Below are 27,985 nucleotides of genomic sequence, written 5' to 3' on the forward strand. Positions count from 1 at the left end.
GTCACATCTGACCAATAAAATTACCAAACAGGTCACAGTGGACCAATGAAACTGGCCTAGTCTGCCGTCATACTGAATATTCAACAGCCATTTGCGGTTGGAGTGCGCACGCGGGCTGTGTGAGACAAATATTAAGACTGTGTGTTGCGTTACGTGACTGTGTAGAAGCAATATATGATATTGTAAAGCAAAAAAAAAAAAGACAAAAAACATCTTTTGTTGAGTTTAATGAGCATAGGGAACAATTGCCATAAATACGCACCCCCCTTCTCTCTGTTGTTTGTTTGACTCCCGACTCCCACCATCGCTGGCAACAGCCGACATCCCCTGCGTCTCCCAAACACGTAACAAACAGCTTTCCAAAGGTTGCACTGCCACGGATATATGTGCACTGCTGTTCGATGAAGCTTGTTGGCGCACTGGACTTATGTGACAACAAAAGAGCCTGCTACTCAACTCAATTGTATTTATAGAGCACTTTAAGACAATGCCCGCTGTGTGCAAAGTGCTGTACATGGAACAAAAGTAAGACATGCAACAACATACAATAAAACAGATTAGTAATGACACTACAATGCAAAAAACAGTAAAACCATAAACAGTCTCATGCTGAGTCTAAAGCCAAGGAATAAAAATGAGTTTTATACGATGAGTTTTAAAGATGGAAAGCGAGGGGGCTTCGAGTGGGTGGTCATTCCAAAAGGAGGGACCGTCAACGGAAAAGGCTCGATCCCCTCTGAGCCTTCGCTTAGTCCTCGGTACCTCTAATAGTGTCTGGTCTGCAGACCTGAGGCACTAGGTAGGTCTGTAAGGGTTGAGGAGCTCAGAGAGGTAAGCTGGGGTGAGGCCATTTAAAGATTTAAAAACAAATAATGGAATCGGAAAAAGAATAATGTACAGGCAGCCAGTGAAGGGGCGCCAGAGTCGGATTTAGGTGCTCCCTCTTTTATTAGTAGCAGTGAAGAGGCGAGCAGCAGCATTTTGGACCAACTGGAGACTCTTGATGGAGAATTGGCTGACTGTAAAATAAAGTGCCTTACAAAGCTAATACAAAAAGTTCTGTCCGCCAAATAGGATCTAAACCACTCAAGGGCGCTACCATGAATGCCCACTTGGTGCTGTTAACGAGCCAGCAGAATATTGTGATCTTTAAAGTAAATACATTTTTTTTTTTAATCCATCTGTGTGACCTCTTTCTTTGCAAATATCTCATTTTATAATTTGGAGACCCATGGCTATTAATAGAAAGCGGCCAATCTTGTACGAATGTTTTTCTATGGCTCAATTTAGCTGTTGTGGCTCTTCATCAGGTGCATTTTATAGTCCAGAAATTATGGTAACTTTTTGACATCTTCAAATATTCCATCTTTCTCGCATCATTTTGTTGGATACAATTTACAGTAATAAAGTGCAGTTTGTTGTATGGTGAAATTCACTGCTGTCTATGCATTGCTTTACAGAGAGTTGCCACGTCAAGTGATTAGAGGACTTTACACCTTGGTGTCACTTATGCGCTGCACAGCTCCATGCCAAATTTATCTAACTTTTTTAATGAATTGATAATCTCACGGTAGTTTATGTACCCGACGCAGCTACCACAGCCCGCCTCCAAAGACCGCAATGGAAACGCAAGCCTGATCAGGGTTCTATGATATGGCAAACCGAACCGAACGTTACCACTTGGGAAGAGATTAATGAAAACACATCTCCGTCATTATGAGGCATCTAAACATGGTGAATTGGGAAAATAAATGAAACGTAGTATCAGGAGAAAGCAAGAAATTGATCTAAAAAACATAGCATTCGTCGTGCCGGTGAATAATGCCGTACGCCACTGCATGACAAGTCTCATACAAAGCCGTTTAAGCATGTACTGTGTGTGTGCTTGGGCGCCTGCATTGCATTTAGCATGCCAGCCAACAGCTGCTCCATCACTGCTGCCTTTCAGCCTTGTGGGAGTAAATGAACAACAGACCCTAGTAATTGTGCGAGTGTCACCCAGCTCACTCTGTGTAAGAGAAAGAAATGGATGAACAAGCAACAAGCAGTAAACAAAAAGCAATCACAGTAGCTTGACCTCTGGACATCGATGACAAGCATCTTGGTTGATAAGGCAGAATCCATTTTCCTCCAATGTGATTTGAGCAAAGATTGAGCATCTTATTCAGTTTGGACTGGAATGATACTACTGTGGAATGGTTGTGGTTTTTACATTCTCACTTATGTGGATTACTCCTCCAGATTACCAGATCTGTAAACTAAATACTTCTTTTTCTCGGGTGATGATGGAGGAAAATGGGTCATTAGAGGAGAGGAAAAGCAAATCTGTGCTGTTGAGTCAGTCTGGTGGCAAGTGAAGCGTAGACAGGACAGAGGGGGAGGCTGTGGGGGTAGCGGGTCATAACCATGGTATTTTGAGGCCCAGTACTGACACAAATCCCCTCAGCACAGAGGAGGCAGTGGCAGCTCCCAGGGTCACGTCAGCATAGCGATGGGCCAACCCCTCCCAGGCTTAGCATGCTGATACCTCCAAATGTCATCTCTAAAGTGCTGGAGAGGTTTATTGCTCTTGAAATACAGCCCAGAATGCACTGGCTTCTGCTCTAGGGTAGAAGGAATACAGAGTGGCCTCTTTGGCCAAATAGTCGCGCTCACTGCCAGTGCACCTCATCCCCCTCCCCCAAAAGCCTCTCACACACAGACCAGCATTACACTGAAGGCTGTTTCCCAAGCAGGCCCCACAGGTTCTCAACATCCCTCGTAGAATAATGATATGTTTGTCTCGTGGATTATTTGTACATTATCCATTACATCAGAGTAGCATGAGGAGGACTGCTTTGACCACATGGGTTAAAATCTGTTCAGCTTTTCAGGGAAAGGGAGAGGTCAGTGTGAAAGAGTTATACTATTAAAACCGGTGTGGATTACTTGGCTTTGTTTTACTCTTCTGAATCATCTTAGGGTGCTAAAAGTAGTATTGTGAAGTCAGCTTTGCACCAAGTAGTCTTCAATAGCTCAGTTCACTCCAGTGCACATTTTTTTTGCATTTCAATTGTAATGGGAACCAAAATATCAAACATTTCTGAACCATGATGTTTGTGCGCTCATAACAATAGTGCAAAATGATGAAGTGTTGCGTGATCCAACTTGAAAAAGGCAGTGGATTACAAAAGGGAGCGAATCAAAGTAGTAATATCTTGTGTTTACAGATCATGTCAGCGTGAAGCACTGTACCATGCTGTGCTTCTGTTTTTTATTTAATTCACTTCCAGGGTATTCACAGCCGTGCTGCTGTGTGTGTGTGTGTGTGTGTGTCTGATGCACCGTTCGGAATATACGCCCCGCCCCGATCAGGATTTACTGTTCCAAGTGGTACCGTGTTGACCATTGAACCAAATTGAATCAAGTGGTGTAAATGCGGCTGACAGACATTTGAAGGCAATGTTTTACAGCTGTTGTGGAGAACACCTGCCAGTGGCCTCAGTTTTTGCTGTGACAGCAGAGCATGGGCTGTTCTTTAACAATTTGTTTCAGAAACGTGTCTTTGAAATAGTGGTCTGTGTCACAAGAAATCATAAAATCAGTCACAAATAATGGTTTAGTCTTTTACCACCTGGATAACTTACAACACATTTTGCTTTTTATGTTGTTTCCATGTCGCACTTTGTTGGTTCCTTTACTTTCGGCTCATAATTTTCCTCTCTGCTCTGCAAAAAGTCCATGTCGTCAACATTCAAGTGAATTTCTAACACTCTTTGGTTCTTAGGTTGCTTAAATTGTTTTGTAAATGATTTTCAAGGATATTTTGATAAATCTCCAGCCTTGATATACTTCAGTCATAAATTCAGTGTTTGGATTGTGTTACAAGAGGTTGCCAGAGTGAGGCCCATAGAGACTTGGGCTTCACTCAAATTGGCCTGGAACTCCTTTTTTCCAAGCACGTAAATAGCCTTGAAAACATCAATCATACCCCTGAAGGAATTGTCGTCCTTGCCAGTGTTTGTCATAAGATATCATGTTTGCTATATACATGTCAACGAGTGCTTGAGCAATGTGTCTTTGGCAGAACTGTCTCTTAATCTCAGCACCATCTCCTTAAAGGAAAACGGGTTTATTCAAACACAACGTTGTAGACTTTCCCAGGTGACAATAAAACCTCCTCTGCTGTCGACTAATTCTTTTCAAGAGCAAATGTGCGTGTTATCACATTCAGATTTAGACAAAGGTCCTGACGTGTAAGGTTTCTATTTTTAATGTCGTGACACAAAAGCGAGCGCATTCTGATGGATTTTTCTATCCATCAACAGCTGCATGTGGCTGATAATGTTCCAGAAGTGCAAAGCATACTAATGCTCCCTTCTTCTGCCTCTCCTTGGTATGAGAAAATTGACCTTCTCATATTCTGTCATTCCTGTCAGTGAAAGCAACTTCACATTTTACATCTTATGAGCCACATTGTAGCCTGCGAACCTTTCAGATGTGGCCCAGATGGAGTCCCTGTAAAAGATGTCGGCTTCAAAATAAAACCTCATTTGGTGTTTTTGTCTGTTAGCCACATGTAACCGATTCCTGTATGACTGGGAATAATGTTTTTGTCATTCCTGTTTTTTCCCCCTGCTGTAATACAAGTGACATTCATCAAGTTAAACACTTTGCGATGCCCGATTCCCTAGTATATAATTTTTTTAATTGAAAGTCAGCTAATTACTTTCTAAATTAATTCATTGAAATCTTTGAAATGTTGATGGGGGGGCTGTGATAGAGTCCCTAAGATCATAATGTCATTAAAACCTCACATTTTGTTCAACGCATTAGTCTCAGAGGAAGTTCATGTACAGTGCAAAAATTGCCATATTTGACATTTAATTAGCATATATAGGATGGTAAATTGATCATTTTAGCTAATGCTTTCAGCTCTCTTTGTTAGCATTCCTGTTATTACATTCATTTCTTATTTATCTTTGGTGTGATTCTGCTTTGGGGGACGTTCTGCTTCATTTTATGTAGTGTACACAGAAGTGCAGAGAGATACCTTTGAAAATAAACTTCACTGAAATAACACTTAATACCTCAATTGCTTCATTTATCACAGTGGGAGTTTTCATGGCAGCTCACCACCTGTATTTACATTTTATTCTCTATACAATGATTACTGTGACTTTTATCCGCTTGTTGGCTCCCGATAGTCCATGTTTGGGAATCCTAAATACCTAATTGAGATCATTAATCTTTACATAAACACACTTTTAGTTCAAACACGAATATCTTTTTATTTCAAGAGATTAAATCGCATTGCAAAAATTTGATCTCAAATTAGATTTCTGACAAGGTCACTCATTAATCCTACTGAATCCCTATTGTGAACTTGTGCCTCCTTTAAAACTTGAAAAACAGACGACCTTATAGTTTATCCTCCTGAAAAGGAGAAGTTGGGACTGGAACGGGCAATCACCCGTGCAGCTGCATAAAAATACTCTTGACTTAAATTTTCCTCTCGCATTACCCTCTTTTTTGAGTAATCCCATACAAGTACGCAATAGTGTCCGGGGCCTCCCCGAGGCTGCCATGTGTTGTTAAACAGCACTGAATGGAAATGAGTGGTAAAATTACTGGCCAATTCCTCTCATTAATGCAGACTTCACTCAACTGTCCTGGGTGACCCTAATGAGGGTGTCATTAAGTGGGCCAGTGTGTGTGTGTGTGTGGGGGGGGATCTTTTCTCTTTTTTTTTTTTTGCTCTAAATCTTTCCAGCCCTTTTCTTCACCTCACAGAATGGAAAACAAATGGGAAGTGAATTGAGTAAGTCAAGAAAATTGGCTTTTCTTGTAATAGACCTTTGCATCGTGCATTTCTTGTTTTGTTTTTTTAGTTGGTTGGCTGTTTCATGTTGTGACAGAATAAAGAATGTGCAAAATTCTGACATTATTCAAATTAATAATCTTGAAACAATGACAAAATATGATATTTTTGTTTCTAGACCTAGTATATATTCAGTTCAGTGCACCTTTGTGCATAAATGTATGATATAAATGTATGACCAGGGTCTTTTTTTTTTTTATTTTACTCTACCATTTCAGTAGAAGTAATGTCTAAACATAAATAAGTGTATCAATACATGGTTTTGTCCCTTCAGACAATAAAACCAACTACATTATTTCATAAAGCAAAATAATAAAACACAAGCTCCAGCATTAGTAGCATATGTAGAATTGTGGATTAACCAAGTTTGTTTAAACTTAAACTGTTTGCCTGTAACACAATTGCTTACATTTTGAAATATTATCTAATATCAGTATGAAAAGGAAAGAACAACATATGGCTCACCCGCTGTCACCACCCGGCAAGATAACACATTTCTCAACACAAACAGTACAGAGAGTGGACAGTGGCTGTTATTCTGTGCAGGTTGCTTTCATGGGCCATGCTTGAAGCAAAGGAAGCAAACATATGAAGCGCCCCGATTATGACAATGACGTATCATCCTATTTGGTCAACGCTCCTTATATATAATCTGTTCACCATGGCAAGTCCTCAGAGCATTATCTTACTTTTCCTATCGGTTGGTTGAGTGATTTAAGAAGTGCAGTCCAGATTTATATCTCACGTTTCATTAAATAAAGTGAAGTTTGGGAAGTGGTAGAGCCGGTGGATTATTACTTTTCGGTCTATATAAGAGGTTGAGTCAATAAGTGCAGTCCACATTCAGGCGTTTCCTGGTTCAAATTTTGGCAGAGGTAGTACCACCCTCACCATGCGCCATGATGTGCATGTATTCTGTAAATTCATCGGACTCGCTTTCTTTTATTATAGGAAACATACTTTGAGTTAAGTGTTCCAAGTACAATACGACTATTACGTTAACGCATTCATTTATTAAATCTATATACATACGCAAATCAGGTGCCAACTATAAATTGAAAGTACACTTTATCCACACATCTCGCAATCAGACACAGAACATTTCAGCCTCCTGCTTTTCATTCTGTTGACCCTCCTCATGCAACTCCTTGTAGAAAACTAGATTATTTTAGTTTTTGTTTGTTGAGTGCTTTTTAGTGTTAGCATATTTAATATACTACTCCTTCTCTTCTGCTGATTTGTAAATTGCCGTCACCTCATGTCCTTTTTTTAATGTGTCCAGCCCGTAGTTGGTTGATGGCTGTCTCACTCGGTAGGCAGCGATTGCCTGCTGTGTTGGGGCGCAGAGCCTTTGGCATAAATAACGCTGCCTGGGTAAGGTACATTGATTTAGCTACCGCTTATCAAAGCCACTGCCGGTATGTTTTTGAGAAGATCCAGACAGAGGAATAAAAAAAAAGAAATTGTTTCAATCACATACACGGCTGTGTTATGCTCCTAATTGGTGTCAGATCGTCCTGTTCTGCTTTCTGACCCTCGCTATCACCAGTCCCTTGTGAACTACTTTCAGACCTGACACAAATTTTCACATGTTGTCAGCACCATGAATTGTTACATTTTAACGTTAATTGCTCTGCTCTGGTTCACCTGGACTCTTGACTTTCCTCCTCGCGAGGTGGCTTTTTAAAACAGTGGCGGATTTTGGCTGCCATAAACTGTTTTTCTTTTTTAAATGAACATGGCATGCTCCAATTCTTTACCTGTTTATCCCATCTGTCAGGGAAAATCAGGACGCCGATAGAACCAGCTGTTTCTTCTTTGGTAGTTGTTTCAGGTCTTTCCGGTGCACTGCTGTTGATATATCGCCTCCATAGTTTGTGCAATGCTGCAACTACAAATTAGCTTACTTTCTATGATAGTTACAGACTTAAAACAATCTGAGGATGCTGGTTGTTGCAGCTTAAAAGAGAACTAATTTCGATCACATTTCTGACTAATTGTAGAGGGCTAGGAAGAAAACACCAAAAAAAAGGGCAAAAAAAAGGGGCAGTGGCAATGCACAAGTCGCATGTTTTTGCTACTTTATGAACTTTGCCCATGCAGACTGTGAGACAGTGAACAATCACTAAAGCTCTGAGGTATATTAGTACCTGCACAGTAATAAAGTTGGTCACATTTTGTTAAAAAAGGTTGGACACACTCGTATTTACCTTAAAGTACCCAGCCAAAGCACACTGGAAAACAACATCACGCATAAAATAAAAACGCTCCAATATAAACAAAGGAAAACCTGGTTCTTAATAACAGCAATAATATTAACGCAGATTAAGATGATTCCTTTAGCAATTTATCTTCAGTGGTGAAGTTAATTATCTTTGCTGAACATGAGTTCAAACAAACTTCACATTTTCAGACTAATCCTTTTGGTTTCTCATCGCTGGGTAGGCACTGGAATCTTATCACGATTGTCCAAACAACATTGTCGCCTCGTCTGAGGTGCATGTTGAAATCATTGCTCATATTGCCACAGACTCAACTTCCACTAGATGCGAGTACAACATGTTTAAATGCGAGGGGGGCCCATGATCGTTTAGAAAAAGGAACCCAAAAAAAAAAAAGTTCAAATAAATCGCTTCAGGAAACAAAAGACATTGGAACCAATGGCGAACTTCTGTTTCCGGTGTCTTACAGCACGTTATGTCGATAATTGTTTCAACATGAGAACCCTCAGGAATAAGGTGGATAATTTCAACTATCACCTCCCAGTGCGCGATTGTATCATAAATTTATGTCTTGAATCAATTGCCTTGCATTGGTTCGTCAACTGCTATAATTCTACTTTAAAATTTTTAAATATGACTTTCATAATAGAAAGGAATTGCGCATTAAAAATCGTACTTGTTCTCTGGTGCGTTAGGTGATTTGTCTCATTTTTCTTTGGCGGTTGCCCAATTTTGCTTGTAGCGTTATGCTCCTCCATTTTGTTTTGGTTCGGTGCCCCATTTCCTTCAAAAACGTTGAAGGATGCCACATTCAATTGTGGCCTTCTTCTTTCATTTTCACGTTCTCCTATTTATAATAAGATGTTACTGCTGTCACATTGAGTTGGGACTTTTTGTTTTCTAAATGGACCTCTTAATTGTTTGGAAGCTGATTGGTTTACGGAGAGAGATGGGATCCACAGGAAGGATCACCAGTCTTCACAGGACTGACAAATATAAACAAGGCAACAATTCACCCTCTAACTCACACATATGTCTGGGTAATTAAGAGTCTTCTGTGAACATGTTTTGACTGAATGAGGAAGCTGGAATGTTCAGAAAGAACCCAAACAAACACAGAGATAAAACACCTTCACACAGAAAAGGTAAGAGTTGAGCGTAGAGCCGAACAGTGCTAACTTGTGCAACTGTGCGTCTGTGTTTTTGGCCAGTCTGCTGTGAGTGTTAAACATCCATATTCAATTAGGGCGGGCTGCCAAGTCACATATGAGGTATTTGCCTCTGAAAATATTGAAAAGGGATATGGTTCATTGTGTTATACTGAGAATAAAAATGTTGTGTATTCAAGAACTGTTGCCTGACATGATCATGGATCTGTTAAGAGTTCAAAAGTGGCGAAAATGGTTAAATAGCGGTCTTTGCTGAATTGCCCAAAAGTCCCTGTACTATACTAAGTTGATCATTACATTCCCAGTACAGACCGCTAAATGATTAATTCTGCTTATGTAAAATACTTCAAGCCCAGGAAGGAAATGTGTTGTTACACTGTGCTATCCCAATTTAAAATATTTGACACGAGACCAGAGCTGTCATCACTCACGCATTTCTGTCCATTGTCACGCTGACATGCTTTACTTTAATTTCTTATGTTAAGAATAAGTTCCACTAGGCTCGGGGGCTTTCTCACTGTTGTGTCAACGTTCTGATTTGACGTTGTGACTGTTGAAGTCACGAGGTTAGCTTGCCAAACTCGCTTCCCTCATGCATGTGCTCTGTCATTTATTTTTTTGCTGCGAGTTTTGCTGTACGTGTGCTTAGTGGGTACCTGCTCTCTTGAGCACTTAAGTACATTTTAGTGATGTCATTTTCAGTACCTGCTGTATTTTGATGGATAGTTGCTCTATTAATTTGCTACTATGAGCGATACACAAGTGTACAGACTCTCGTCTTACTTCTTGTCTGATTTCATAATCAGGGCAGAGCGCCGGGAAAACGTTGGGTTGTTGTACTTTTGGTTCATCTTCATGTCACTTGGCTGTTCATTGTTGCTGGCTCATAGCGGTAAGCAGTCATCGGGGACCCTAAAATAATAGCAGCAAACACAACTAAAAAGTCCTGGGACAATTTATATATGCTGATCCAGTTCTGGTTTGAATGCTGTGTAATATGCATATATTCTTTGCAGTTTTAAGAATGTTGTTTGAAGGCATGACAGGAGGGACAAATCTTTCAAGAAAAAGGGTCATTTTTTACACAGTTGTGTAATTGGCAGTTTTGCTTTAAAAATTATACTGGAGATAACATCCCCTTTTCGAATAAGTAACCCAAAAATTTGCTTTCCAATAATGTATTCTATACAGGCCGACTTGTCAAAACACTATATTCTGATTAATATGCTGTTTGTGGAATATGAATTAAGCAGCAAAATCCATTATCCATCTCAGGGGCGGCGATTTTGCCACTTGCGATCGACTGAAAATAGCGACCAACGACGGCTCAGCTTGCGAGCATCTAATAACCAAACTTGGAAAACAATATACGCTGAGTACGTAATGTGCGTAGGGCACCATCCTCCGTCGGGGGGGCCCTAATTTGCACAAGGGGACGTACAACATAATCGAGAGACGTCATTAATATATATGTCAAGCTATGCTAGAGAATAGCTGCATGGTTTCCAAACGTTTTTACTACCCTACAGACACAATATTTACACATGTATTTAGGCTTTAGTAGAAGAAGCTTGCATCCAAGTAGCATAGCAGTAGGTCCTTGTGAAAATACTGTAGCTCTACACATGCTTTTCACTTGCTTTTATAGACCAGAGGCTGGGGGCAAAAGAGTCATCGCTATGACCTGTGTGTTGGAGGGGAAAATATTGTGAGTGGAGAATGGTTACAAGTTTGAAAAGGACAAGTGATTATGAAGGAGAGAGGGAAAATGAGGTGAGCAAGAGAGGTTTCCTCAGCTAGTAAAATGCTCTGAGGGATGGAAGCTGCCAGCCAGCATTCCTGTGCCATTAGATAAGTTAGCCCACTGCAGCCCTTCGTTTCTCTGCAGTGCTGAAGTGGCAAACTGAGGTCACCATCACAGCAAAGTGAGGGGGATGGTGACGGGTGTGAACTTACAATGTTATTTAGCAACATGGTTGTTCCTAATCTTCTGAATCTGTTTGTCGGATGATGTACAATTAAATAAACGCCAGCCCACACAGTGATTTGATTTAATGAAGCATCTTTGCATTTCTTTACATCATTGTAATGTTTCGTATTGACTTGATAAGTGTTGCCAGATGAAAAATACTGGCTTGCGCATAAAAAAAAGGCACGTAAGTGGGATTTTGCAGAACTAAGTTTAGATTTGAAATGCAAGGTCAGATTTCCGACTCAGAATAGGTCAGATTGTGTCACTCAAGATGAGTGCGACCAAATTCACACGTGTCAAATAGCAGCACAGAAGTGACAGATTGCCGTAATACCAATGAAGTCACTGCGCTTTTCTTGCACACTTATGTACCTCCAGCTAAATTAAACTGTTCACACCGCATTTATTAAACCCAAGGGCTTATCTAGGTTCAAAAAGCAATTCAGAACAAAGTCATATTCTTTCCAGGAAGGTAGGCTAGAAGAATGTCAAAAATTATAAATAATTACTCTCCAGGGAAATGTCCTGGACTGCAAAATGGTTTATTTGAATGGGAAACGTGCTGAGTGCATTTTCCCTGGTAACCCGAGTGTGATCATTCCCAGAGGGACCTCCTGTCAAGTAATTTGGAAGATTTAGTCGTAAATCAGTCCCCAAACCATTACAGTATGAAGAAAGGACTCTGGCTCAAGTGACTGCCTTGAAAAGCTCTTTTCAAACCCTCTGCTCAAAGATCCATTCATTGATTTCAAAGCATTTTCTTACTGACGTGAATTGTAATTTACAGATTTGGTATTGCTTATTGAAATATGAATCTTTTTTTTTCACAGGGATGTTGGTGGTAAATGTTACTTGGAGAAACAAGACTTATGTGGGCACACTTTTGGATTGTACACGGCATGACTGGGCTCCACCTCGGTAAGAAATATTCTACATTTTTAATCTGCTTATTTTTATTTAATGAGATTTGACTGGTGTAAGGAACTTCTTCAGATTTCACTGGTTTGCTCTTAAAATCTGTTGTATTTCATGTCGAGGACTCTTAAGTATTTGTTGGTGTCATTGGATGACTCAACGCATCCTTTATTCCTTTCACCCACACAAGCTGTGCTATTTTTGAGTGTACGGCTTGAACTTTGAATCTCTGTTTTGTCGCAGTTCCCACGTTACATTGTGAGGCTTCTCACGTTGGAAATTGGTCAACTTAATTGTTATTAAAATGTTTATCTTCCTACTAGGCTTCTCAAAGGGATCATAGTGTAAATGTGTACTTGCCCATTTTTTGTTCAAAATGCTATGACAAAGTGAATAAGAAAATGTTGGGAAATAAATTTTGCTGTGATTTACAAGATACAGTATCTTGTTTCTTTAGGGAAAACTACCAATTTTTTTATTTTTTTTTATATCCGATACTGCAGCTTCGAGGATCAGACCAGCCAAATCCTGTACCAATCTGATCCTATTTGTCACTCCAAAAGGTGTCAATAATACTTGTCGGCCAGCCACGCTAATATTTTTTGGATTATATATTTTCCCAGACTCTATCACGATAAACTACTACTATCGTTGTTGTCGTATTTTAATGCCACTGAGAGAGTGATTGTTTTAGCAAAAATAATTAAAATATTATATTATACAATGTTGAACATTCACAAGGAATAATATATCTTAAATAAAAAAAATAAGAAATAAAAATGACTCAGGCTCTGTCCAAAAGAAAAATGAAACTAAAAAAAATAGTAACACAATACATAAAATTACTCGTGTACTAAATGTAGTGGCAGGGTAAAATGAGATTGCTCGTCATCATCATCTCCTTCACCTGGCAAATATATCAGCTATGTGTTCAATAAACATCCCAGATTTCACGCTTAGTATTTGTGACCACATTGAGAGTAAACAATCATTATTTCAATACAGGATTCATACTTTATATTTATGTCTGCTGGTTACCTGTGAGATTTTTGCTTCTGTTAAATGGGTACCTTGGCTCTATGGAGGTTGTCTTCCATCTGATCTAATCAATACTCACCTAAATCAAAGCACAAATAAATACATTTTTGATGATGCAGATAGTAGACTAATGACATGTTTCTATAAGCATGTAACGATTTCAAGCGAGTTGGTACGCTGGTCTCGCTAGCACAAAGCTATTTGGTGCTGGTCGCCAATCCCTTGAATGTCAGAGTGGGCGTAATTTTTTTAGCAGAACTAATAGTGCATAAGATAGGAAAAACTGTACCAAAAAAAAAAAAGTACAAAAACTGTACCAGATAGGATAGTTGTTAGCCGGTGTTTAGCATTAATGCAACACGGCTATTATTAGTAGTACTGTACACTGCTGCAGGACATTAATTAATGAAGACAAGCACTGCAGGTGCCTATGAAGAACCAATGGGACACATGCAAATTAAACTTTAAACGGGTTTCAAAAGTCCTTCCACGCTTTGTGTTGAAATGATAGAGTGTCAGCTCAACTCACACAGCGTTGAGCGGGCTCTAGCGCTAATGTGGCTAATGCCAAATACCAGAGATGGGTATTCCGTCACGGTGACGAAGGACGGGTGCCCATTTTGGGGACAGAGGATGAGAAGGTTTTTAAAAAGGATGGACTAAGCAAGGCCAGTACTCATCCCTAACCGGGAATTTAAGGTGACAAGAGAAGTGATGCAGTACAGGGAATTGAGTGACCCAAAGCTGGCCAGCACTGAGATCCAAGTGAGGACTGGCCGGAAGTGGAGAGCAGAGGATGCTCTCCAAGAAGCTGAGGGCAGGCTACGCCACAGGAACCTGGTGGGAGCGATCACACAGGGACCGAGCTGGGCTAAGGTCCTTCCCAACTCCTCCCATTGCCTTTTCCAGGAGATGAGAGCAGTCGAGGAGGCGGCAAGATCCAGCTTGGCCGTGGGGATGTAACAACAGGGACCTTGAACAGGATGGGAAAATGCTATTGAGAGGAAAGTGACCTGGACAGAGTTCTGGAGAGCCAAGCCTAAACGTATCAAGTTCCTCATCCAGGCAGTCTATGATGTACTCCCAAGCCGGTCAAATCTGCACACTTGGGGCTTAGCAGAAAAAGGACGGACAGGATCGCTTTAGAAAGACGAAGACAGAAGACGGTTATTTTTATGAATATGGGGGACAAAGACGGAAGGGTGCCCAGGTCCGTAAAAATAGGGTAATGAAAATATTTATTGCTAAGAATGTCGTGTCTTCTTCTGCATCTGTACATTTAAATAGTTGGGCTGAGTATGACCCACAGCTTTATCTAGATTGTTGTTGTGGCTGAGCGAATGCACAAGATGCACTATACATTCTTCTTAACTGAGCCCCATGTCTGAAATTAAAAACCCAATTCCACTTAAGTTGGGATGTTGTGCAGAATGCAAATAAAAAGAGAATATAATGACTTGCAAAACATTTGCAACCTGTGTTCATTTGAACACACGACAAAGACAAGATATTTAATAGGGCTGCCACAAGCGATTATTTCGCAACAGTAGTCGCAATTAGTCGACTAATCCGATCATTTGTAAAGCGCGGCATATCGCACCAGCTTGTACCAGCATTCCTGAAATTTTTATAAATGATGGAGCAACTTAAAGATATTGTGGCATTAAAATTTTTATCTGTAAATCTTAATCGGATTTCAAATTGGAAACAAAAACTATACTAACTGAAACTCAGAAACTATAAATACAAAAATAAATACTTGTAAACAAACATTAACAATATTCCATTGGGCACCAAGCCTTTTTCACATAGAAGTTTGTGAAATCTGATGACATTATTATTATTATTATTATTATTATTATTATTATTAGCGCCGGCCAGGTTACAACAACATGCTTGTCTTGCTGGGCGGCGGTGGCTCGGATGGTAGAGTTGGTTGTCCGGTGACTAAAGGTTCATGCGTGCTTATTTTGCCGCATGAAAAATGTGCATTTTTTTCATTAGATATTAAAAATGTCATTTATTGAGGTACATATTAAATATTACAATAATATTGATATTGCAATATTCAACACCCTTAGCAACACCAAACTAGGCCAAAATGATATATGCTTTGAATGAAATTTTCCTGCGGTGTGCTCCAAATAAATAAGTAGATAACTCACCCCTTTATTCACATTAGCTAATTGAATCTCATGGCATTGTGGCATATTGGTGCACTTCAAGTAAAAAAAAATAAAATAAAATAAAAAAAGATACCTATACCAGACTCGCGTGCTAAGATACACTAGATAAATAGTGCGTTCTACTACCATCAAATTATTTATCAAAGTTTAAAAAAAATGTTACCATTATATTTTGCAGTGAACCCATTGTTGGAAACACAGGGTTATGAACCACACCCATCTTATTCTGGCGACGTATTATATGGGCAGCGTGGGACTTGATTAACAATATTGTGTTGTACTGACATTCTGAAGCATTTTAAAGCTGATGCAGTTCAAGGGTATCATGCACTCTTAATTACATGGTGTGTTGTCGTGTCACAAAATAGAAAATGGCTGCAACGGCTATTTTTAACTACGCAAAAAAACATTCACACACAAACAACAGCACAAATCTCAGTCAAGTTGTTAATTTTATCCCTGCAGTATGTCTGTAATATTGTAAGCAGTGAAATCTGGTGATCATTGTAACGGGAAGAAGATAATGACTCTCGAAGGGAGTTAGTATTTGACCATCCGGTTGGACCACACTTTCTGAGAACCACCCATACCCTAGGGGTATGGAAACTTAGGAACACAACTTTAAGTCTGCCAACTACTGTTGAATGGTGATATATATACACAGTTGTGCTCGTAGGTTTTCATAACACTAGTGTATGAAAAATCTATGAGCACAACTCTAAAATGAATCTCCATGTACTGCTTTATCACAGCAAGTGTCATTAAGTGCAATAGAAATGTTTATTTGAACACTACTTTGCTGCAATCTTAACAGGAATCATAAAAATTCTAGACAGCTGTGAATATAGAAAAACACATCCCAAACAGTGACTTTCCTGGACTTTGAATCTCCGCAGAGGAAGTTGTCACAATAGCCCATCTTTGTATTAATCAAAAAGCCTTAAATGCTGCAACAAAAACAATAAATCAATTCAATAGTCTGAAATTGATGGGGAAGCAACATTGTATCAAGTGAATGGATGTATCACATTAATTTCATTGCCGACTCAATGTAGCTAAATTTGTATTGATTTTAATACCATTTATATTTATCTGTGTGATGATGCAATCATTTTTATTATTTATTTGTTTTTTTTTTTAAATATTAGAGATCAGGGTTCACCTACATTTTGAAACCTTTGAGCTATTTCTTGGTACTTATGTATGTCCGAGGATAATTTTATGCAGTCATTTTTACAATATTCCTCAAAATTTCCAATAACCCCTCACTGGTGAGCTATTTTTAGAGCAGGCCTTCAGGCTGCTCATTTGGTCCTTGTAGGCTACCTGGTGTCCTCTGCTGTAGATGGACAAGTACAATAAAACATGTATCTGTGTCAATTTCATTTTTTATTCAATATTTCCAATCACTGCCATTCAGATGGAGTTCCTATCCTGCCAATTACATCCCAAATTAATTTTATTAAAACCATGTACTATATTTTTGTCTTTCTTCTTTACGTTCATCGATGAAGATACTTTAGCGTATGCACCAGGCTTGTAAATAGTTCACTAGGTTTAGTCATTTTTAGTTTTTCTCTCACTGCTTAGGTTGAACTTGTAGTATTACGCCACTTAAAAATGTTCCATCAATGGTTTTAAAACACTCACCCTCTGCGACATCTTTGACTGACATTATGCTGACTTTCATAAATTGCTAAATTGTTATAGAGGGATTGGCTAATTTGCCTTTCACAGTAATCACTGAACATTTGTGTGGTTGCAGGTTTTGTGAATCCCCAACAAGTGACCTGGAAATGAGGAATGGCCGTGGCCGAGGTAAACGGATGAGACCAAACAGCAACACTCCGATCAACGAGAACAGCAACTCATCTGACAACAAAGGTGCCACCAACAACAAGACCCGCGCCGCTTCTAACAGTAAGGGCCGAAGGGGCAGCCAGACACCATCGGAGCGCCGCACTCCTCCCAACAGCAACACAGAGGATATTAAGGCCAGCCCCTCCTCAGCTGGAAAACGTAAGGCCAAGCCCGCATCAGACATGGAGCCCAATTCCAGCTCGGAGGACACCAAAGGCAACAAACGCATGCGGACAAACTCTAACAGTGGAGGGGTTGGACTTACGGGTCTTCTCATTCCTTCTATCAAGACTGAGCCCCTTCCACCCCCCCTTGATCGGACCTGTCCCTCACCTGTCCTCATTGATTGCCCTCATCCCAACTGCAACAAGAGGTATAAGCACATTAATGGTCTCAAGTACCACCAAGCCCGTGCCCACACGGATGATGATGTGAAGCTGGAATTAGATGTAGACAGTGAATATGGGGAGGACTCGACACTTCACCCTGAACCCGAGAACTGTAATGGCGCATCGATCACACACAAGGGGTCTTTTTCTCCAGCACGCTCAGTCACACCCAAAGGGAGGAACTTTGAGGTTCAAAGTACTTCCCCATCACCTGGCAAGTTTTGCTCAAAGCAGAGCAAAAAGAAAATTGCTGAAGCAGAACCAGAAATAAGTACACCAATGGAAGGCTGTGATGATGGGGCATGTCTTTCTGATGAAGCCAGTAATGATGGCGTTGATGAAAAAAGAGGTTCTGACAAGTCCAAAAAAGCAAACACAAAGGCTGATAAAATGGGGCAAAAAAATATGAAGTCGCCTCGAACAGTTGCCACTGGCCCTTCAGCTACACAACAAATATATTCTTTTCCTGCAGGAAACCCAAATACTTCACCAGGGCTTACGCCCATTTTACATGGAATCCCCAAAAGCCCCCAAATGAAAGGCACACAGTCAAAAACCCCCGTCGTTGGGGATCCTCCTTCAAGTAGCACCAAAGACAAGAAGAAGAAAGACAAGAAGAAAAAGGATGGTGGAAAGGAAGCTGACAGCCCCAAGTCCATGGGAAAGGGAGGGCGGCTGGAGGAGGGGAAACCATCATACGCAGAAGTACCTGAACAAGGAAATAAGGCTGAAGGGCTTCTCAACGGGTCCTCAGACCCTCATCAGAGTCGGCTGGCTAGCATCAAGGCTGAGGCCGACAAGATATACAGTTTTACGGATAATGCTCCGAGCCCATCTATTGGAGTAGCCAGTCGAATAGATGGCAGCGGAATGCCACAGCCTCTTACACCTCTTCACATGACCCAGAATGGAGCTGACAACTCATCGGTGAAAACTCACAGCCCAGCATACTCAGACATCTCAGATGCTGGTGAGGATGGGGAAGGTAAACTAGAGAATGTCAAAAACCGGACAGAAGACCAGGCACTCAGAGAAAGTGTCAAAAAAGCTCTTTTCCCAAATCCACCAGCCAACAAAGAGTCTCCGTACTATGCTGGCTATGAGACGTATTACTCGCCCAATTATGTCAACCCCAGTCCTGGTGGTCCAAATCCAGGCACACCGGTGACGGAAGGTCAGGTGAAGATCAAAAGGGAGGATGACCAAGATCTGGTTGAGGAGAAAATCAAGGTTGAGAGTCATGAGGATCGCAAACCTGACATTGCTCCGAGCCAGCAGCAGCAGCAGCAGCAGCAGCAGCAGCAACAACAGCAGCAGCAGCATCAGCAACAACAGCAGCAGCAGCAGCAGCCCTCCGTCATTCAACAACGATCCAACATGTATATGCAACCTCTTTACTACAATCAGTACGCCTACGTACCTCCATATGCATATCATTCAGATCAGGCCTACCATAACCATTTAATGAATACCAACCCAGCCTATCGACAGCAGTTTGAGGAGCGTCAGCGACAAATGGCCGAACAACACCGTGCCGCTGAGAAAAAGTGTGACATCGCCATGAAAGAAAGAGAAGCTTCCATGAAGGAGGACTGGAAACAAAAGAACCCAATGCAGCCAAACCTCTCCAAAAGCTCAAGTCAGTCTGACATTGGAAAGACGCCGCAGCCTACCGGTAAATCCAGAGACTCACCCTCTGAGCTTTCATCCAAATCTATGGGAAGCATCAAGACGGAGGACATAAAGTCCCAGCAAGTTGAAGGGCTCAAGATGAAGCTGACAGAAGGGGGGCATCATGGGAAGGAGGACTCGAAGCAAGCGCTTGATTCCAGAGTTCAGGCTGGCACCGAGCAGGCTGTGTGGTACAGACAGGTAAATATAATTTGAGTATCATCAGTAAAGCAAGGCTCTCACTTCTAATTGTCGCTTCGGCACAAACCTGAAGATGCATCGGCGTATTTCGCTGTGACAGAAAGCAGTAGCTACCTTTTAATCTCCACCTCAATTTCTCAATGTAACTACTATTCGTGTTATAGTCTTTATTCGCTCCCTGCCAAATTTATGTGCGCACACTATTTTTTCAAGTCTTCTGTGTTCCTTCATCTTACATGTTTGCCCACACATCTTTTTAAGAAACGAAACCTCAGATGTTTATCTGTCAGGAGTCTGTTTTGATGTTGACTGTATCGTTTTCCACTATTGCTATCATTTTGTTGCTTCTTTGATCACCAGCAGTACCACGAGAGCCAGAAGGCTCAAGCGGAAGGTGAGCACCAGCAACCACAATCTCGATGGAAAGATGAACGGGACAGAGAACGGGAGCGTGATAGGAAATCAAAGGACGAAAGGTGCAGGCCCAAGGACTGTCAAAGCGGGCCGAAGGAGGACGGCAAAGAAATGACTGACCCTAGAATTAGTTCTGAGGAACATCGGACCTTGAGCAAAGACTCTCGTACGAATGCCCACTTGCAGTTCTCATCACCACTAGCACAGCACCAAGGATACATGCCTTACATGCATGGTTACCCCTACGGACAAGGTTATGACCCCAACCACCCTGGTTACAGGGGCATGCCTTCGGTCATGATGCAGAACTACCCAGGTATGACGCAAACTATTTTTACCCTCTTATCCTGTATAAATCCTAAATGAACCTTTCCATTATTCCTTTTCATCTAGGTTCTTACCTTCCTGGAGGTTATCCTTTTTCTCCATACGGCAGTAAAATAGCTGGAGTTGAAGAGGCCAACGACAAATCCCGCGCTAGCCCCACTGTCACCAAAATGGCTACAGACTCCAAAGCTCTAGATATCTTACATCAACACGCCAGCCAATACAAAAGCAAATCTCCGACAGTAGGGGACAAGCCTTCCCTCGACAGAGAGCGGGAGCAGGACAGGGGAGCTGGCGGTGAAAGAGATCGGGAAAGAGATCTAGATCGGCCTCGCTCTTCGCCTTCCCAGCGGATCATGCCCTCTCACCATCACCTGGGATACCCCCTGCTCTCCGGGCAGTATGATCTGTCCTACACCACAGGTCAGTCGGTCTTCACTTGCATGTTCTGCTTCTTCCTTTGAGGTTTATTTATGATAATTACAACATTGACTTTTTGCTCAATGAGCAAAAATGGATACAATATTTTTTCTAGACTTGATAAATAGACATTTATATGCCTGTTTGTTTACATACGTCATAAACATTCAGTCGCGCTGCTTAGTTCCCGCTCCTGTTCAGTCACCTTGATTGCTGCTGTGTGCAAGTTGGCACTCACGTGCACACAGCCACACTGGAGTGGTGGAACAGCTTTTAAAAGGTGTTTGGCTCAATTCTTTCAATTGGTTCGCATGTGTCCCATCAGTTCAGAGGTACTTTATCTCATTTATTAATGAGGGGCAGCAGTGTACAGTTGCGGTAATAATAGCCAAGTAGTGCTAATGCTAGCTAGCGCAACCATGCATTTGGCTAACAGCTGTCCTCTAACTGTGCTCTTTTTCATTGCTTATTTATTCACTATCAGTTCTGGGAGCATTTGCTGCACCCGCTTGTCGAACACAAGCAGATACCTGTTTTGAGTGCCAGAATTGACAGTAAGACCAGTGTCTACAGCATTGCAAGATCTAGAAAGAAAGAAAAAAACATTGTGAAGGAGACGTCTCATTTTACTCTGCCATGGCAGATACCGTCGTATCTGGTTGTCATAGTTCGTTAATATTTGATGAAGTGCAATTTTTCAACAGAGCCTGAATCATTTTTATTTGTTTTTTTATCTAAGGAATTTTATTGTTCTGCATTTCAGTAGAAATATCCTTTAGAATTGAAAGGTAATTGCACTTAAAAAGGATTGATGTTATTTTTGCTCTCGCATTATCACTATATCAGTGGCATTAACAAAAATTTTAAAAAACAAAAAACAGTACCATCATTTATCATGACAGTTTTGGGGAAAATATGTCATCTAGAAAAAAGTGTTATCATGACAGGCCTAATGACAACACATTTATTGGAGAAAAGCGGTGAACGTGCATATTAAATGTGCAGTGCATGACCAAAACGCTTGGATCTCATTTCTAACAGAAAATGTGCCGCAGCTTAAAAATAAATAAAACCAGAATGTTGTTTGTTCCATGACTTGGTACATCGCATACTCTATTGCCACTTCAGCAAGTGGAGCTGCACGTACTGTAGACATTGATTACTATTATTGGTGGATATCGGAAACGTCAAAATTCCAATTTCCTTAATTATTGGGGAAAAAAACTCAAGAATTGTGGAGATATTGTAAGTTGATATGTTTGTGTTGTTTTTGTGTTATTGTTTTACTCTAATTGAAGGCATTTTTGACCAGATTTTCTGTAGGCAATATCACTCTTAAAACATTTCACCAAAGAAAAAAACTTTTCCAGGACCCATCATCCTATTTTCAAAATTCTAGGTGTACTGTAATTTTGTCATGTTAGCAACATGCAACGTGAGTGGTCCAATTTGATGACTTGGATGAAGAATGGTGATCAGAGACTAAACTGTTTAAAAAATATATTGATACTTACAGATGCAACTAAAAACGAAATAATGGCCCATAATCCAGAAAATAGAGAATTGTTAATTAGATGCTTTAGACAAGTGGTTCTGAAAGGTTGTTACCCTGGCAAGCACGTTTTCCTATTGTCCCAAAGTGGTGACCCACTTTTATAAAAAGTTGAGAACAATAAGGAAAAATGTGTTGTTTGAAAAATGTATTTTGAAAACATATTTGTAATAAAACTACATTATTTGCGCTTAAAGTGCATCTCAGAGCTGTTTTTATGCCACAATAGTTTTCTTTTGCGCTTTGCCGATTTTCTTGTTCAAGTGTTGCTGCTTCAAATGACATATTGCTAGCCCGAGGCTGAGCTGCGCTGTTTTTATAGTCAAAAAATGCATCTTGTCTTCTTTATGCCATATAGTTTATTTTGTTTTTTTCAACAAATGAAAACAATAAACTATAAACTATTTTTGCTTACGGAGCAGACGTGCAGCAAGACCACATGGCAGTTACACTTCCTGTCCCTTACGTTATATGCTCAGAGTGCAATTACCTGTACAGTTTCATCCCAATTGATGAAGTTTTGGACCCGTGCCTGTCAAAATGTATTTTTAAGACAAGTCCACCTCGTGATGCATGTTGAATATTTCAATGTAGAGGTGGTGATGTAACTCTAATTTGTACCGAAGTGGGAACGCACTAACCTCCCCTAATGTGGTAATAAAGTAATAATTGAAGTTAAATTCTAGAATGAAAAATGTGCCTAAATGAAAACAATCAAATGGGAAGAAAGTAAGTATAGTGCTAACTGAGTGTCCTTCTGTTGCCGCGTAGCCACTTTAGTAACCTTGAAATGTGGTGTCTGTGTGTGGACCATTGTAAACTGAGAACCCCCCCTTGAATTTTTTACTAGCTGTTCGCGACCCACCCAAAATGGCTCAGCGACCCACTTTTATGGCCCAGCCCACCAGTTAAGTTACCGCTGTAGACTGTTAAATTACACCAGACAGCCAACTACGCTTCAAACGCCAAAACCTGAACAGGCCGATGGCAAAACACGCTTCAATCAATGCTACGTACGTCCTCACCAACTATCATTGCCAGTCAACAAGCTGAAACCTCCCCCGCCCACTCAAAGCAGAAAAAGGCAAGCTGTAATAAAGAAAGGAATACTAAATGGACAGAGGCTTATAAAGACTAAAATGCACCACAAAAATTTCATATCCAACAAATGTCGGGGGGTGACTCTGACCTTAACACAGCCAAAAATATCAAGCTGCCAGTGGATGAAATGTTCTCTCGTGAGTTTTTTTTTTTTGTCTTGATTTATCTTTGCATTTTTGTCCTGGATTTGTCTAAATGAAAATGGACTAGTTGCTTTTGCTCTTTGCCGCCTGCGCTCTGCTGCTGTGTAGTATATAATATTCAGCGCAGCCCCTCAGCTCATCCATTTTAAGCCGGTCTTCTAAGGACAAGAGGATCACACCGTCGGTAATAGAGTTGTAGAACGAACATGGAAATGGAGGCAGGCTGCACTGACATCTAGTGGAGGGGCTGTGGAATTACACCTACCTTCATGTTGAGAAAAGGAAATTCGGATAATTGCCGTGAATGTGACATATGAATTGATAAATAATGGGAATTTTCTGTGTGTCTTTAACAGGAAAACCTGACCGCCACACCTCAACCCTGCAAAGATTCATGTGACTGGCTCACATGAGAAAAGGATGTCCCAGGTGTTCCTTTTAGACATCAGTTCAATGGTGTTTCTGTGTGTTTAGTAGATCTGCCCGAGTGTTGGCAGCTTGTTCACGTCTTTCTTCCTCATAGAAAGAATCACAAAGCTTGGACTGAACTAATCCAGGTTCAAAGCCATCACTCTCCCCTTCATGCAGAGGAAACACCTCCCCTCTGATTATCTAGTCTTTGCACTGTCAACAAATACAATGCAAAAATGGACTATTGGACTTTCTAAGATTATGTTTTGACTACATTATTTTTTTTTGTCAAATACAGAAGAATCTAGTTGAGGATTTGGGGGGAGTTGGGTGACTGTTTGCAAAGGGGAGTCGAATTAAATTAAAGACTTGCAGAGAAAATCTTATTGAGATGAGTTCAACTTTATGTCGCTGGCATTTTGTATGCCATGACGCAACAATATATCCTAAACTTGACAAACGTTTGGTTCTATTTGATTGGGGACAGGGGAATATGACAACTGCTGCTTTCTTCAGAGACTTAAGAGCCTGAGACTGAAGTTTTCATCCTCACCGTCACAATTATTTCCCACATTAAAAATCCTCAGTCCTTATTTCAGGGATGATGTCACCGTGTTTTTGCGAAAGGACCTCATACACCTCAACCAAGAATAATAAACGTGATCAGTGTTTGCTTTTGTCAAACAACTCAACGTCAAACGCGATGGTCATCTTTGAATGTCTGAATGCTGGTGTCAACGCTGCTTCGCCTCACAATGAAACAGAGGGTGAAGCCACATTAGCTACGCTGACTCATGTCGGGGTACACCAAGCTTACTATGCCTTGATAAGATTATGTTCTGCTGTAATATCAACCTTCCATGGATAAATTGCAGAACATGTGCAGATAATTTCTGCATGTGCGCAATCCCTCCCTGCATCTCCCTGACTTTGGACGTCTGAATCGCTATCAATATCCAGAACCCTCAAAAGCTGACTTGCAGCTCAATGTGTCCCTCTGTGGCTGATATGGCTTCACTCTTCCTTCATCTCGTTATCAATATTTTTGGGATTGTTTCTTCAAGGGGCTGACTTTTGGATCAGTCCAAACTTGATACTTTTGTCAATTGCTATCTGGGATGTAATATCAGCTTCTGGCACTTTGGTTTACATCATCTCAAGTGCAAAAAGATGAACACAAAACATACATCCATCAAACACAGTAAGTGGTGGTTGAATTAAAAAAAATATATATATCCACTATGTCCTCTTATTCGTGTATTTAGATTTCATTTAAGTGGTGCTGCAGCGTCAATCAAATGTTTACCATGAAGTCATGCCCAAAACTGTACCCAGATATCATACTCTGCTTTCAAATGTGCATTTGTTTGTGCACTTGTGTGGGCGAGAAGAACATATCTTGCCACCCAATACAATCAGATGTTTGCAGTCATTTGTATTTGTTCGCTTTGTTGCCCAGCCGGGAGTTGGATTTGACAGCAGCTCGCAATCGTACCCGTTCTTGGTCTTCCCAAGTACAACCCAGCCCATTTAACAAAATTGCATCTCCTTGACTTGTGTGCATTTTAAAGATGATGAATGACTGAATCAGATGAATGTGGTGGTGTTTGATTAGTATTTAATCTGTAAGGGTAATCTAGGCAGCTGTGATGTTGTCATTCGAGTCAGTGAGGTTTTAGTACCAGCAGACTGCATACATACAAGACATAAAGTATAGTTTTGATCAAACAATGGTTGTGACAAGTGCATTTGTTCGCTCACAGAGTAGTACTATTATCACAGTAGTCAGCAAAGCCCAGTGGAAAATCGAAACTATATTCTAAAAGTGTATGAAAAGCCAGAAAAGTTCATGTTTGCTTTCAACATAATGGAAAGTGCTTGGCTCTTGTGTTTTGTTTCAATGGTGCAGAGTATATTTATTGGCCAGCAGTTGGTGCCTAGTTGAACATTCTTGTGTGAAAAACACAGAGACGCTCGCTCGTTTGTTCTTTCCTGACCCCGATTTCTGTCGTACAAAGACCCCCCTCCCCACCCACCGCCACCCCCACCCTCAACAGTACCCACAGAGGTGCTTGCAAGGATGTTTACAGTGTCTTCTGTGTGAGACATTCAGAAATCTCTCCCCCTCTCCACCTCCTTTCCTCTTCTCTCCCTCCCTTCAGGAGTTTGTGAAAAGTGTACATTACCATGGTTCTTTTTTTTTTTTTTATACAATACTCTGTAACTTGCCTTCGTAAATTTGGGCTGGAAAAAAATAAATCTTTTTATGAGACAATCTGTCCTGATAACTGCTCCCTGGCTTCAGCTTTCTTGACTTTCTTGAGTAGCCGACAACTCAGCGGAACCTCCAAAGTCAAAACACCCCACGACTGGTGAAATTCTCTGGACCCATCATAACAATGTAATGTGGGACGTCACATGATCAGGCATCAAGTTGCGTGAGTCTTTTTCCATGCCAGAGCCTGAAATGAAAGTTTACTTCACCAACACACATACAGCACAGAACACACCTAAATCGGTAAGACTGTCACTCGGAAAACAACTTTATAGCAGTTAACATGTCTTTACGCTTGTGTGACTACACTTTTGAAGCACACAAGTTGCTTTTCAAAAGACTTTGAAAAAAATATTTTAATGTGGTCTCATCAAAGTCTGGACTTGAATCTGATTGAAATGCTGTGGCATGACCTTAAGGCCGTTCATGCTCAAAAACATTCCAGTGTTGCCAAATTAAAAATAATTCTACTTGGAAGAGTGGGCCAAACGATCCACAGAAATGTGAAAGATCAGTTACTGATAACACGTAATGTCAGCTGTTGTGTCTGTGGGTGTTGTTTTCCGTTTATAAATATAATTGTTTAAAAGCAGCATATTGTTTTTACTTGCTTTGTCGTCGTCTGATACTACGTTTGGTTTGACAATCGTAAGCGTTTGGGGATATGTGTAAAAAGAACTTGACATGGGGGCAACTACTTTGTAAGTGCCCTGTAGAGTTGATGAGACGTCAACTATTTTTCAAAGCTCAAACTGCTGACGAGCATTCTGTACCTCCAGAGGCTTAATGCAGCACCCTCAGCTAGATCCTTTCAAAGTGACATTTTTCCTTTTCTATGCTATACTTCCTTTGTATAGAAAATGTTGATCGTTAAAACATTTATTTAACGCTTCAAGTCGACACTGCAATGCTGCAGCAGTCAACTATCACGCCAATTACTCCATCACCGTATATCAGAGGATAATAAACGTATTTTGACGGTATGTAATCTAGTTGGATGTTTTTTTTTTATCTTGTCGTGATGGTGTGAGAGGATTTCAGCATTCTTGCATTTTCATGCATGTTATTCTCATTTTGCAGAACAAGGACAATATTTGCAATTGGAAACAAGAAACGCATATTGTTGTGTAAGTCATGGCGACCTGGTAAGGCCCGCCTTTTGCCTCAAGTCAGCTGGGACAGGCTCCAGCTCATTCGTGAACCAAATGAGGACAAGAGGTTCAGAAAATGAATAGAGAAGTTCGAATCCATTCAGAGATTTGTCACACGCTGGAACATTTGTTGTGAGCACGTGCTTTTTAAAGCTAAAGAAGGGTTTCAAAACAGTTTCCAGCACAAGACCCAAAAGCGCAACTTAATGAAATAGGTTGGCTCGATGAATGGGCAAATCAATTTGTCAAGAATGACCACCCTGATGAGCCTTGATTGATGCTGCCATTCTTGTAACATAATTATTGCGGGGCCGGGATTTCACACCAAGACCATTATTTTAGTAATAATGGTTTTTGTGTCTGGTGGCTCCATCCCTTTTCCATTTTTCGAATGCAAATGTGTACAACGGCTCTAAAAAAGATTGGCGAGCACTTCAGTAGGTGTTGTCTTTCAAGCTTAATGAACATTTTGATCAATTAACTATTTGTCAAAGTACGTACTGCCATCTGCCACTGTGTGTTTGTACACGCTACATTATTTGTAACTGCAACCAACTGTGTGCATTTGCATAATGCGACATCAGTGACAGAGAGCCATTACGCTGGCCATGATTTTGTTGAGTGTAAATGCGGAATGTGATTATCCTCTGTGCACTGGGCTCAGGCGAGGGAGGGGTTGCCCGGGAGGGAAGGAGAGGAGGGGTTAAG

General features: G+C 40.7%; 1 protein-coding gene across 5 annotated transcripts in view; it reads left to right on the plus strand.

The window, feature by feature from the left end:
- znf609b (zinc finger protein 609b) overlaps window positions 1–26,126 on the plus strand; it is a 76,125-nt gene extending 49,999 nt beyond the window's left edge. For 4 of the 5 annotated variants that reach the window (XM_088296608.1, XM_088296607.1, XM_088296611.1 and 1 more), the window contains 5 exons: window positions 12,054–12,141; window positions 17,128–19,483; window positions 19,844–20,213; window positions 20,291–20,647; window positions 23,797–26,126. In XM_088296608.1, coding sequence (XP_088152734.1) covers window positions 12,054–12,141; window positions 17,128–19,483; window positions 19,844–20,213; window positions 20,291–20,647; window positions 23,797–23,840 — 3,215 coding nt within the window. In that variant the 3' untranslated portion in view covers window positions 23,841–26,126. The remainder of the gene's footprint in view (window positions 1–12,053; window positions 12,142–17,127; window positions 19,484–19,843; window positions 20,214–20,290; window positions 20,648–23,796) is intronic. The other variant, XM_088296609.1, reaches the window with a different exon arrangement.
- The last annotated feature ends 1,859 nt before the right edge of the window (window positions 26,127–27,985 follow it).

Source organism: Idiotropiscis lumnitzeri, chromosome 5 (genome assembly GCF_059441095.1).
Source record: "Idiotropiscis lumnitzeri isolate Australia: NSW breed Sydney's pygmy pipehorse chromosome 5, RoL_Ilum_1.0, whole genome shotgun sequence".
Taxonomy (NCBI): domain Eukaryota; kingdom Metazoa; phylum Chordata; class Actinopteri; order Syngnathiformes; family Syngnathidae; genus Idiotropiscis; species Idiotropiscis lumnitzeri.